General features: G+C 46.1%; 1 protein-coding gene across 1 annotated transcript; it reads left to right on the forward strand.

Moving 5' to 3' along the window:
- Nucleotides 1-3,324: 3,324 nt before the first annotated feature.
- LOC109777191 (trans-cinnamate 4-monooxygenase) lies at nucleotides 3,325-6,765 on the forward strand. Its single transcript, XM_020335834.3, has 4 exons — nucleotides 3,325-3,757; nucleotides 3,877-4,316; nucleotides 5,197-5,318; nucleotides 5,925-6,765. Exons 1-4 carry the CDS (start codon nucleotides 3,413-3,415, stop codon nucleotides 6,521-6,523), a joined length of 1,506 nt encoding a protein of 501 aa, XP_020191423.1. The 5' UTR covers nucleotides 3,325-3,412; the 3' UTR covers nucleotides 6,524-6,765.
- Nucleotides 6,766-13,087: the final 6,322 nt, after the last annotated feature.

Raw genomic sequence — 13,087 nt, forward strand, 5'->3', positions numbered from 1 at the left:
GCCGGTTTTGACACCGACAGTAACCGACCTACATGTAACCCTAGGTACCCTCGGTGCCTATATAGGTAGAGGGGTTTAGACCACAGGGTTAGATTCATTCACATACGATCTCCAGGTAGATCATCATGTACTTTGTACTACATCCACAATCAATACAACAGAAGCAGGACGTAGGGTTTTACCTCTTCGATAGGGCCTAAACCTGGGTAAAACATCGTGTCCCTCTCTATCATGTTACCATTTAACCAAGATCAGTAGCTCGGGACCTCCTACCCGAGATCCACCGGATTCAACTTCGACACTTGGTAAGTAATTTGAATAGCCATTTGATAAGCAAGCACTCATCTCTTATCTCAACATCTCCCAATCCGAGTCCACTTTGGGGATGTGGTGGTCGGGAATAGTCACTTGAGACAGTGCCACCAAATATTTCACTCATACACATTGGATGAGAGTGTGGTTGGTAATATATTCATCCTACAAGCACAGGTAACGAAGCTTCATATAGTCCTGAATGCCATGCCTTACCCGATAATCATATGACCAAATTATATATTGAAAGCAAGCCATATGGAGATTTTGCCGGTAAGGGGAGCCCAACTCTTCCAAATGTAGTGAGCTCGACTGAATCTCACCGTACCCTGACACAACAAGTCATAAACCAAGTGTGATGTATATGAGCCCGTCCTACTCCATTTCTAGTGGAACTTGTCATCCTTTCCACCAACTTGATCAACACCATTCACGGCATCCCACTAGTTGATGTACTGAATAAGTCCGGTGAGGCTACCAGAGATATCAGTCATCCACGAATCCAAATGCATCACCTGAGCCACTGAGTTCTTATTGAAACATCTCTTTCAAACTTTATACAAAACTAGATGCACAATCTCATTAGCGGTCATGCTTTGATTCCATCTATCCTTCCAAAAGAGGATGTTCCTCACATTTAACTAACATTTGCATGAACTATTAAAGATTTTTTTTAATATGGGGGGGGGGGGGGGGGGGGGGTACTCTGGCAACTATTGAAGATCTTGCTAGACCTAGGGTTACACACCATCAGCGATCTTTGCTAGGGCTTTGTGGGGACAATTTGGCGCATCCACTCCTATCTACCGTGGAGCGCAAGGCCGTGGAGATCCAAATCCTAAATTCCCAATCCACCAAAACTTTTAGGTTTCAAACATATCTTCATGTAAGAATGCATTTTCCCCCTTGAACCTCCTCCATTTCATACCACAAGAACATGTGAAGCCTATAGCCGTCCCAAAAATACGGTTCAAAAATGATTGGTAAGTCAATATAGAGTAGATCATGTTTGGGAGAGGATTTAGGGGCACACAGGTGCGGATGCATCGAGTCGCTTTCACGTGCTTTTTCTTCTGACTTTGGATTTTTCAAACTTTTATATCTTTTAAATAAAAAGCCCAAATTAAGTTCTATTTTCATATTCGTCTTTTCCGTGACAAGGGTTTTCAGATAAGATCCATTTTGAATATGTTTTGATGATTTTTGATTTTTTTTGTTCAGTTTGAACTCTTGAAGCTTAGTACAATCGACCGATAAAATCAAGACTTTAGTACCCGCAACCAACAAAAAAATCACTTATAGTTTCAACTCTGAAACTTGATAGTTGCAACCAAAACGATAGATTTTTTCAGATGCAAAATCACAAGTTTCAACGATTAAAACCAACTGTGCCCACACGCGGGATCCAACTATTTCACGAATCGCGAGACAATCAAACGACCAGACAGAGGTTGGCAGGTGCGTGGCGCTGCGAACCCTATTTGTTAGAGCATCTCCAGCCGCGCCCCCAACAGGCCCTCCCCAGGTGATTTTTCCGCGCCGGCGCCCAAAAATCGGCCCAATCGCGTCTCCAGGAGCCCTTTTTCGCCGGTTTGGGCCGAAACTGGCGCCGGCGGACCCATGTCGAACCCGGCGTGCTGGGGGGCGCCCGGGGCGAGTGTTTGTGGCGCGAAAGAGGATGGCGCCGGGGCGAGCGTTTTTGGCGCGAAAGAGGATGGGCCCGCCGAGTCAGCGAGACGCCGCTTCGTCGCCCTCATCGCCTCGGTTCCCGTGGGAATCAATGCGAAGGCTGCCGCGCTGCCGCGCCGGTCAGCCTCCATTGATGCCTCATCGTCCTCCACAGCGACGAGGAGGACGAGGCCGGGCCGTCCAGCGCCCCACCGCACGTCGGCGACCCTGGCCAGGGCTGCAGCAGGGACGGCGTCGGCACAGGCGAGGCACGTGATGACGACGACGACGATGGCGACAGCGGCGACTACACCCGCTTCTACAGGCTTCTCGGCATGTAGACGACGGCGACGGCGGCGTTGGTGGTGGTTAGGCGTAGTTTGGCGTAGTTTGCATGTTCTTTTTTACAAATTTCAATGAAGTTTCACCGAGTTCGTGCCGAAATCGCCGAGTTTTCATATATTTGTACGGAACATCGCCGAACCCGGGGCGACCTATGGGCCGACGACTGGGAACAAAGTGGCCCCCACGCGTCAATCTAGCGCCGGCTCGCCCTCAAGCGGCTCTTTTTCGGCGCCCTGGGGGGCCGAACGGCTGAAGATGCTCTTAGGCACCTCATAATCATTTCCCACGGTATGAAATCCCAAATCGAAGACGGAGATGTCACGGCCGTTTCTCGCGATGCCGATCTCCAAGTCGGAGACGAGGGCACCATGATGGCCGAAGCGTCACCGACGGAGGAGAGGAAGGAGGTTGGCACACGCCAATCGGAGGAGGTGGCTCAGGCAACATGATGGCCGGCGAGGAACACTGGTTGCGTTGTCACCATATATCCTTGCGTTCCGCGCGGCTGCTCCTCTACTTCTCACGAACGAAGAAAAAAGAGGCCACTTTCCCGATGCCAGGAAACCCGTGGTCACGTTGCCGGCCAGAACCGCCATTTTGCTTGGTTTGACCTGGGCCACGACGATTGGCCAACAGTTTCTGCGTGCGCTTTTTCTCTTCTTTTTTTTGGTGTGGTTGGTGGTGCTCCGGCCGCCATGTTTACTCACCCTTGCGACTTGTGAGCTCTGACCTTGCCAACCCCTTGACTCACCAAACATGAGCCAGCCCTCTTCCTCAAAAAAAAATAAAAAAAAATGAGCCAGCCCTCTTTCCCGATTCGCCATGCCCATCCTCGATAAAAACGGTTTCCAAACATGGCCCGCTTCGAGTGGGTCCCACTCCCACGGCACTGATACCCACCCACCAAAAAAATTGCAAGCCTCGTGTACCACTTCGCATCCGTCCAGTCCGCCACCTACCTCCATCAGACCCCCCGCTATAAAATCCCCACCGCGCCCAATCTTCCGTCAAATTAACTCGATCCGATCGGGCCCTCCACCGCAGCACGGCAGCACACACACAGGAGCCGCACACCGCACCTACCCCGATGGACGTCCTCCTCCTGGAGAAGGCCCTCCTGGGCCTCTTCGCCGCGGCGGTGCTGGCCATCGCCGTCGCCAAGCTCACCGGCAAGCGCTTCCGCCTGCCCCCCGGCCCCTCCGGCGCCCCCATCGTCGGCAACTGGCTCCAGGTCGGCGACGACCTCAACCACCGCAACCTCATGGGCCTGGCCAAGCGGTTCGGCGAGGTGTTCCTCCTCCGCATGGGCGTCCGCAACCTGGTGGTCGTCTCCAGCCCCGAGCTCGCCAAGGAGGTCCTCCACACCCAGGGCGTCGAGTTCGGCTCCCGCACCCGCAACGTCGTCTTCGACATCTTCACCGGCAAGGGCCAGGTAAAATCGAATCAATCAGATCGTCTTCATTAATCTGCTCCTCGATCGCATAGTAGCGGGTGTAATTAATGGGTGTCTAATCAACGCCGGGTGACGTAATTAACGTGCTACGAATGCAGGACATGGTGTTCACGGTGTACGGCGACCACTGGCGCAAGATGCGGCGGATCATGACGGTGCCCTTCTTCACCAACAAGGTGGTGGCGCAGAACCGGGTGGGGTGGGAGGAGGAGGCCCGGCTGGTGGTGGAGGACCTCAGGGCCGACCCGGCGGCGGCGACGGCGGGCGTGGTGGTCCGCCGCAGGCTGCAGCTCATGATGTACAACGACATGTTCCGCATCATGTTCGACCGCCGGTTCGAGAGCACGGCCGACCCGCTCTTCAACCAGCTCAAGGCGCTCAACGCCGAGCGCAGCATCCTCTCCCAGAGCTTCGACTACAACTACGGCGACTTCATCCCCGTCCTCCGCCCCTTCCTCCGCCGCTACCTCAACCGCTGCACCAACCTCAAGACCAAGCGGATGAAGGTCTTCGAGGACCAATTCGTCCAACCGCGCAAGTAAGTACGATGGACTGTACTTAACTCCTGCGCTTAGTGATAATCCAAGTGAAGTTAAGCAAGTAAGTACTTCGTATGCGCCAACCGGCCGGCGGTGGTAGCTGACCGGCTGCGATGCATTGGTGAGCCGGAGAGCGAGTTTGGTGCGCCTACCTGCACATGTTGGGTAGGCTGATGTGATCCAGATCAGAGTGGCAGCGACGTTGGTAACGTCGCGGAGCAGCAAGGGTCAAACTTCTCCGCACCTACGCTTGACCTTTTCAAGGCCAACAAATCCATCGTGTCGCTCTCGTCCAAAACCAACACGCAATGACTCGTAGGATGCCCCATGCTAGATGCCTCAATAATTTGCACATCGCACAACGGGATGCACGGGAGGAGCTTGAGATCTTTGCTTCGGGTAGCATGCAAAGATTAATGATTCCATGAACAACCGCACATCATGTGATGGATCAGCTTTTTCGAAGCTTTGCCATCACACCGAATCGGTTGGAAGTCCGACTCATTCACCATCACACCGACAGTGGAAAGCGTACAACACAAGTTGTTTGAATCATTCGTCTCAGGGGAGCGGGTCTCACCAGATCCACATCTGCTTAGCAAGTGATGGGGAAAAATGACAAGTTAGAAAGTAGGCTAAAATGGCTAATTGTACTAGTCGTTTACCATTTTGCATTGCATGCTGCACCTCATGTGGGGCCGCGTACGATAATGGAGTTGTTATTAGTTTCATCCTCTATATTGGACGGATCGATCATGCCAACAACCAGCCTAGCAACATGGCTGCATTTTACTGTATGCGAAGCTCTCGTCACCCGGTTGTCCAACTGGGAAATTAACAAGTACAGATCTCTAACTTATCTGAACATGGCATTTGCAGGGAGGCGTTGGAGAAGACGGGTGAGATCAGGTGCGCCATGGACCACATCCTGGAAGCCGAAAGGAAGGGCGAGATCAACCACGACAACGTCCTCTACATCGTCGAGAACATCAACGTCGCAGGTAAAACTCATCAACTAAATATGCGTACTCATCTTTCCATCCATCCAGCCTAATTTTGAGAAGCGAAACAATGTTTCTCTACCTGATAAAGAAACATGGTATATATCCTTGTCATGAAGATTTTAGAACACAAGTGGAGTGGTTAAGTACGTAGTCGTAGCACATATATGATGTGATCATGATGTTGTTGGTGACCACCGTTTCTTTGTTAGAAAAAAGTACTAGCACGCAGCAACGCACGATTGGAAACTTTATAATCAAAGAGGCCGTAACCTAACTTAACCTTTTGTTTTTATTAGTTAGGCGGCGCTTGGACGGCACAAGCACGCACACCGTACACCTAACCTTTTTATTCTTAATTAAGCGGCGCATTAGCGTATCGCTTTCTAGCTCCGTGATCCAGTATTATTCCTTGAACGTGCGGAGAGCATAGGAGTACACTTTGAGCTGTATAATACTGCAATAGTACCATATACAAATGGTAGCCACGTGATTTGTCACCAAACTTCGTTTTCTAGCTCGGTTTTACAAGACATTCCCCTCCTAATTAAATTGTCGATGCATGCAACAAATTGTTCACGAGGAGCTTGGATTGATTCTTTGCAGCCATCGAGACGACGCTGTGGTCGATCGAGTGGGGCATCGCGGAGCTGGTGAACCACCCGGAGATCCAGCAGAAGCTGCGCGAGGAGATCGTCGCCGTTCTAGGCGCCGGGGCGGCGGTGACGGAGCCGGACCTGGAGCGCCTCCCCTACCTGCAGTCCGTGGTGAAGGAGACGCTCCGCCTCCGCATGGCCATCCCGCTCCTGGTGCCGCACATGAACCTCAGCGACGCCAAGCTCGCCGGCTACGACATCCCCGCCGAGTCCAAGATCCTCGTCAACGCCTGGTTCCTCGCCAACGACCCCAAGCGGTGGGTGCGCGCCGACGAGTTCAGGCCCGAGCGCTTCCTCGAGGAGGAGAAGGCCGTCGAGGCCCACGGCAACGACTTCCGGTTCGTGCCCTTCGGCGTCGGCCGCCGGAGCTGCCCAGGGATCATCCTCGCGCTGCCCATCATCGGCATCACGCTCGGGCGCCTCGTGCAGAACTTCCAGCTGCTGCCGCCGCCGGGGCAGGACAAGATCGACACCACCGAGAAGCCCGGGCAGTTCAGCAACCAGATCCTCAAGCACGCCACCATCGTCTGCAAGCCACTCGAGGCTTAATTGAATTGAGGTCTCGGTCATGGGCGCGCGCTGACGCGGGGAGATGGATCCATACATGTGACTGTGTGTTTTGCCTTCTTTCTTTTTGGTGTTTTGCAGTAGTATAAGTTTAATTTTTCTTTGGTGTTGGCCTATTTGTCTTCATGTGAGGCGTCGTGTTGTAAATTTCCATATAGTTGGCAATGTGATGTAATCCAAATACGACATGATTACAAATTTTGCAAACTCGGAGAAGGTCAAAACCATTGGTACTCTGTCCTGTTCACAAATATAAAGTGTTGCAACCGGCTATGTGGCACAAACCATTGGTACACACATGAAAATTGCTTTGCTCCCAACCGCAAGTGAGAGGTGACCCCGGAGGCGACAATTCTGCCCCTTCCTCCGTTGGTGCCACCGTGGGTCCCCGCCTTCTCCATCCGCCGTTCCGGCGACGGGAGGAGGAGGGGACCCCGACGCTTCGGCTCCGTTGTGTAGGTAGGGTAGGCGGATGTTTCCTTGGAGGCATTGTTTCAGTGAGTGGGAAGGGACGATGTCGCTTAGAAATAAAGTGTTGTTGTTCTTCCACCATATTGGCGTTGCTCCAATCTGTGGCGACGGGGAGCAGTCGGCTCGGTTGTGTGGACGGTATTTGGATCCGACGGTCTTAGTATTTGGTAGTTGGCTCCTGGCGTTCTGTTGGTTGGAGGCATGGTCGGTACAGCAGAAGGATTTTTTGTCTTGAAGAGGGCATCGCGGTTGACGGCTTGCGGTGGTGATGTTCTTCCTCCACCACATCAAATGAAGACGGCGGTGCCAAGAATTTGTGAACACGGGGACGATCCCCGGCTGACGTGCTACAAAGACTTGATCTTGTCAATTCTAACAGATTCTTTCATCGGCTCGAAAAGCAGCATAGTCTGCAATGGTGCTCCTCCAGTTCAGGGTCTGGTGGTTCATCCCCTCTATCTTTGGTGGCGCTACTATGGCAGCAGAGACCGACAGAGAACAGTATGGCGAGGCGCAACGGGATCTTGGGGTCAAGTTGTATTTTGTCCCTTTTGGGGATCCTTTGTGCAAAGCTTCCTATCATCGTTTTTTCTAGATGTCTTGTGTGTTTTTCACATGTTTGTGTGCAGTAATTGTTGGAAATATGAGCAATTTATCAAATGATTTTATTAACAGAAATACTAGATATAGCATGACTAATATAGTAGAGATAAAACAAGTCATACAATTTGATAGAGAGAAGGTAAATAGCATCTGCATATATGAAGTAGAACCGAACGCATCTACAGCAAACATATGTAGAGCAGATAGTAGTGCAAGAAACTGTGGCAGAACCTCAAACAGACAGAGCATAAGAACGTACGGAACAACAGCAGAAGCACTGCTCTTGGGGTCGACATCCTCGCCAGTCATGCCGTCGAAGAGGTTGTCGACATTGGGAAAGAAGTAGTCGTTGGGAAAGTGGTCGTCGGTGTCCGGAGCGTCTGTGATGTTCTCCAAAAACCTTATCACCCTTCTCCCGTACAGGACTGAAAGCGGTGGGGTTTCGGAGGCCTACTATCCTGACCTGGGACGGGAGCTGAAGCAAAGAGGGCAAAAAAGCAACCCGTGGCGTGGTGCGTCGCGGCGAGGCGGGCGGAGGAGGAGAGGAGCGCGTGAATGTCCCTTTTGTTCTCATGCTCATACATGTGGGGAAACAACCTCCCTTATAAGGTGGTCCAACTCCCACCAAACTAGCAATGTGGGACTAAACTTTAGTAGCACCCCTTACCTTGCACGAATGGGCTAAATGGGCCTTTAGGATTTATCAGGAATTTTTGAAATTGCAATTGGGCTAGCCCAAACTAGAATAAATTCCAGCAGTAATCTCTATGGTTAATGGTATGTGTGATTAGCTTAAAAAAAGGGTCCAATGTAATGGTCAAACAAACGGCTTGACTTTGTTTGCCACTTCATCGCTTACATATGGGCCACAACTATCATAAGCTTGAATAAAATTTAATCACACAGTCATTTGGATTTTTTTCAAACAACAAATCACCGGAGTGGTAGGTATTTGTCATGTTTAAAAAAGTGATAGGTTTTTGGATCCCTAACCCTAACCAATGGCTAGCCAACTTCTCTGCCTGAAGGACACGCCCACGACCAAGATCTGACAAGAGTCAACAGATTTTGAGACATAAAATTCTCACAAACCCTTCGCCAGCGCCGAAATGGACATCGTTGAGGTAGAGAGAGACCTTATTCCAAAACGTTAGCACCGCCAGCATCTCATCGAGTTGTTGGGGAAACAAAACCTGAGATACAAAATAAAACGGGCAAACAGGTCCCGACACTCTTCTTGCCGTCGACGAGGCCGCTCGACAAGAAAACAGGAAGGGGACCGATGCGGTGACTTGAGGGAAAAACTTTGCATAGGCTAGGGAGCTTGGTAGCCATGTTCGGGCTCAGTTTGCAACTTTTAGTTTTTTAATAAAAGAAGGGCCTTCTCTTTTGATTTTTATTAAAGAAACCAACTGGTTCGGTTACAAAGCAAGCAGCTCTCAGCCACCTGACATCAACTACGATTAAAAAACGCAAAAGAAAATGAGCAATCGCACTCTTTTGGCATCCCAAAAGAAATGTCACCCGCAACTTTTAGTACTCCCTCCGTTCCTAAATATAAGTCTTTTATGAGATTCCAATACGAACTACATACAGAGTAAAATGAGTAAATCTACACTCTAAAATATGTTTATATACATTAGTCCATATTGAAATCTTTAAAAAATCTTATATTTAGAAACGAGGGATTATTGATGTTATATTTTGAGTTAACTAAAATCCACTCTTTAGTGGAAAAAAAAAAGAAATGTGCAACTCATCACCCCTGGAGCTCCCTTTTTTTTTTTGCTTAGAGCAAATTCTTCAGCCTGATTGATTGGGCTGGCTGGGCTACATAACATCCATTTCCGAGACTCAACATCTGGCGCAGCCCAGCTAGACCTCGCAAACTTCTTTTTACCTGTTCCGGTAAACAGCATCCACCACACAGTGCCTTTAAGATCTGTGCAGTTATGATTCTACTACATAAGTACTCCCTCCGTTCCGAAATATAAGTCTTTTTAGACATTTCAAATGGATTACAACATACGGATGTATGTAGACATATTTTAGAGTGTTGATTCATTCATTTTGCTTTGTATGTAGTCATCTATTGAAATCTCTAGAAAGACTTATATTTTGGAACGGAGGGAGTATATCTCTGTATTATCCAACCCCTATTTTCATATCTCTCAACACTTAAGTCAAATTTGTGGTCCCATTCATCCCATCCACACATGCATGACACATATTCTCTCTCCTCCCCAACATGCATGACACGGACACAATCACTCCCAGTAAATTCATGTCCTTTTATTTCTCTTGTGATAATTTCAACCACTCATATATTTTAAGCCAAACATTAATTTTCAATTTTTTATATATTCGAATTCCTAGCGACGAGACCTTTCGAGCAAGACCAATCTTCAATGGATTTAAACTAGTTCCAGTTTTGCCATTTCAATCAAATTATGCTGACTGAACTATGTTAAAAATAATGAAATTTCTAATATCATTTTTGAAATAATAAAAATGTTTTAGAGTGATAAAACTATTCCTTTTTTTGAAATGAGTGGAATATGTTTTATGAAATGGGTGAAATCTATTTTCTAACGAGTGAAATCTTTTTTTTAACAAATGGAAATTGTTTTTGAAATGAATGAATTTTTAGAATAAGCAAAATAAAAACGGTTTAAAATGAGGGAAATATGAGTGAATTTATTGTTTGAAATAATTGAAATCGTTTTTTCTGGAAATGAGTGAAATTTATTGCTTGAAATGAGCAAAATGAATGTTTTGAATGGACCAAAGTCCCTGTTTTGAGATGACTAAAATATGTTTGGACAGTGAAAAACTGCTTTCTAGATGAGTACTTTCTTTTTTAACAGTGAAATCAACTTTTGGAATGAGTGACATATGTGTTTTGAAATAAGTGAAATTATCTTTGAATTAAGTGAAATCTATTTTTGAAATGAATGAGTGAAATACAATTTTCTGAATTAAGTGAAATAGGTTTTTCAAATTGAGTGAAACCAATTTTATGAAATGAGTGAAATCGTTTCTTGAAATGAGGGAAATAAAAAAATAAACGAGCGGAATCTGTTTTATGAAGCGACGAATTTGTATTGTCAATTGAGTAAATCGGTTTCTTTAAATAATTGAAATGAGTTATTCAAAACGAGTGAAATCAAATGAATGAAGTTAGTTTTATGAAATAATTTAATTATTTTTATTTGACATATACCAGCTTCTTGAAACGAGAATATTTTTATTTTCAAATGAGTAAAATTAGCTTTTGAAAATTATTCAAACATGATTTTTCTTCAATTGAAACGACAGAAGTCAGTAGTATCAAATGAGTGAAATCAGTTCTTTGATGAAAAGAGTAAAATCGGTTTTCTGAAATGTGTGAAATAAATTTTGGAATGAGTGAAATCAATAATTTTGAATGGCACTAAATCCATCTTTTGAAAATGAGTGAAATATGTTTTCTCAAATGAGTGAAAGGTGTGTTTTAAAATCAGTGAAATCAAAGTTTAAAAGGGAGTGAAATTAATTCTTTTTAAATGAGTGAATTTTTTTTTGAACTTAGCAGAACAGTTAGCAATATTTCTATGAAATAGCGAAACAATCTTATGTTTCTAAATAGTGAAACATATTCAGTGTGTTTATCAAGTTACTTATTTCGGTGTGAACATATTTCCAGTTTGGTATATTTCAGTGTGTTTGTAAGTTCGACATTCTAGTTTATGAAAATGTTCGAAACCATAGAATCACTTATATGAAATAGTGAAACATTTTAATATTTTATGAAAGTGATTTCAAACATAATTAAAATATATAAAAAATGTAGTTCAAATATATCCAAAATAGATCATCTTCTGAAGATATTCACATCACGAGTTCGAATATATAAAAAGTTTCAATAAAGAATATTTGGTTCAAAAGATATGAATCGTTAAAAATCTGAGAATGAAAATAAAATGCATGTCCAGTGTATGAGGTGAGAGAATGCATGCATGCACCATTCTCTCCACTCCCTCTCTCTCCTTTGTAAAAGCCAACACTATCTGATACAAGTACAAGTATTCGATAAATCACGAGTGAACACGGTGCCACGCGAGGATGTAATCCCGTCCATCAGCTCCCACGTGATTCGTGCAGTTTTAATACACAAAGCGTGTATACCAAATTTTCTTTTTCGTTCTGAGCGCATTTAGTTTTGTCAGTCTGAATGGGTACCTGCAACACGCATTGAGTTACTCTCCATTTATGTGCTACCAGCTTCAGGCGATAGGAAAAAATATTAGATGCTATCACACATTACATGCTACCATGCACCCATTTTTCAAAAATCGTATTTAAACGTTTCACAAAATTCCGAAAAAATTGTGAGTGTTCAAATGGATGTGTCTACAATCTGTAAAAAGGTCGAATCAAAATTCGGAACACACATTGAGAAACAAAAAAGACAAATTTAGTATGAATAGTGCCACAAAAAGACAAAAGCCAGAATGAAACTATTTTCAGAATTTTTTGAAACATCTAAATATGTTTTTTGAAAAATTGTATCATGGGAACACCTAATGTGTGGGAGCATAGGATATCCTCCCAGGCGAGAGGAGGAGATGGGTAGGAGTGGCAGTTGTGAAAATAATCCAAAAACTATGTCAGAGACCAGACGTATGCTGGCCTTTCGGCAACAATGATGATACCTGGCCCACATCCTGTTTGCCATTATTGATCCCACCATAATGATGTTGATTATGGCTCACTATCAAAATCCACCCTAGCAGATGTACTCACGTTCATGTTAATTTGCTAGTGTTATTTGCATCCTTATCATGTTCCTTTAGTAGTAATGAAGACCACAACGCAGCAGCTCCTAAATGTAATACTAGTTTCTTGCAATCCAGTTTTTAAAGCACGACATATATAGATATTTGTGTTAACATTTTTTATTGAGTCAATTACATCATTGGTGCCATAACTTGACGCGAAAAGTCAGTTTAGTGCTAAAACTTGCGGCATATATTGAATTGGTGCCATAACTTGGCTTTGGCGTGCATATACGATACAAATCACGCTTCTATACAAACACGGTGCTGATTAGGTGCGCCAACATGGCATGGGCTCCGATGTCAGCGACTGGATGATGTGTGTCTGCTATTTTGCGAAAAAAACTTTGGGATTTTTTCTCCCAGAAAGCCCTTGGCAGCGACCCATATTTTTCTTACAGATGGAGGCGCCTACAGTCCTTCTATCAGCGATCCATGGTATTGTGCAAAGATTGTCGTAGCCCCGGCTATACATGGCCATCCCTGGGGCTTCGGGCCGGGCCTAGCCAAGCCCGACGCAGAAAACCCAGGCCCAGGCCCGGGCCGGGCCGGGCGTCGGGCCTAGAAAATCGGGCCCAAGCGACCAATTTTTCAATTATTTGTGGGACGCTGACAAATGGACCCTTGCGACCGTGGCATAGTCCTTTTTGTGAGG

This window comes from Aegilops tauschii, chromosome 3 (assembly GCF_002575655.3).
Source record: "Aegilops tauschii subsp. strangulata cultivar AL8/78 chromosome 3, Aet v6.0, whole genome shotgun sequence".
Classification (NCBI taxonomy): domain Eukaryota; kingdom Viridiplantae; phylum Streptophyta; class Magnoliopsida; order Poales; family Poaceae; genus Aegilops; species Aegilops tauschii.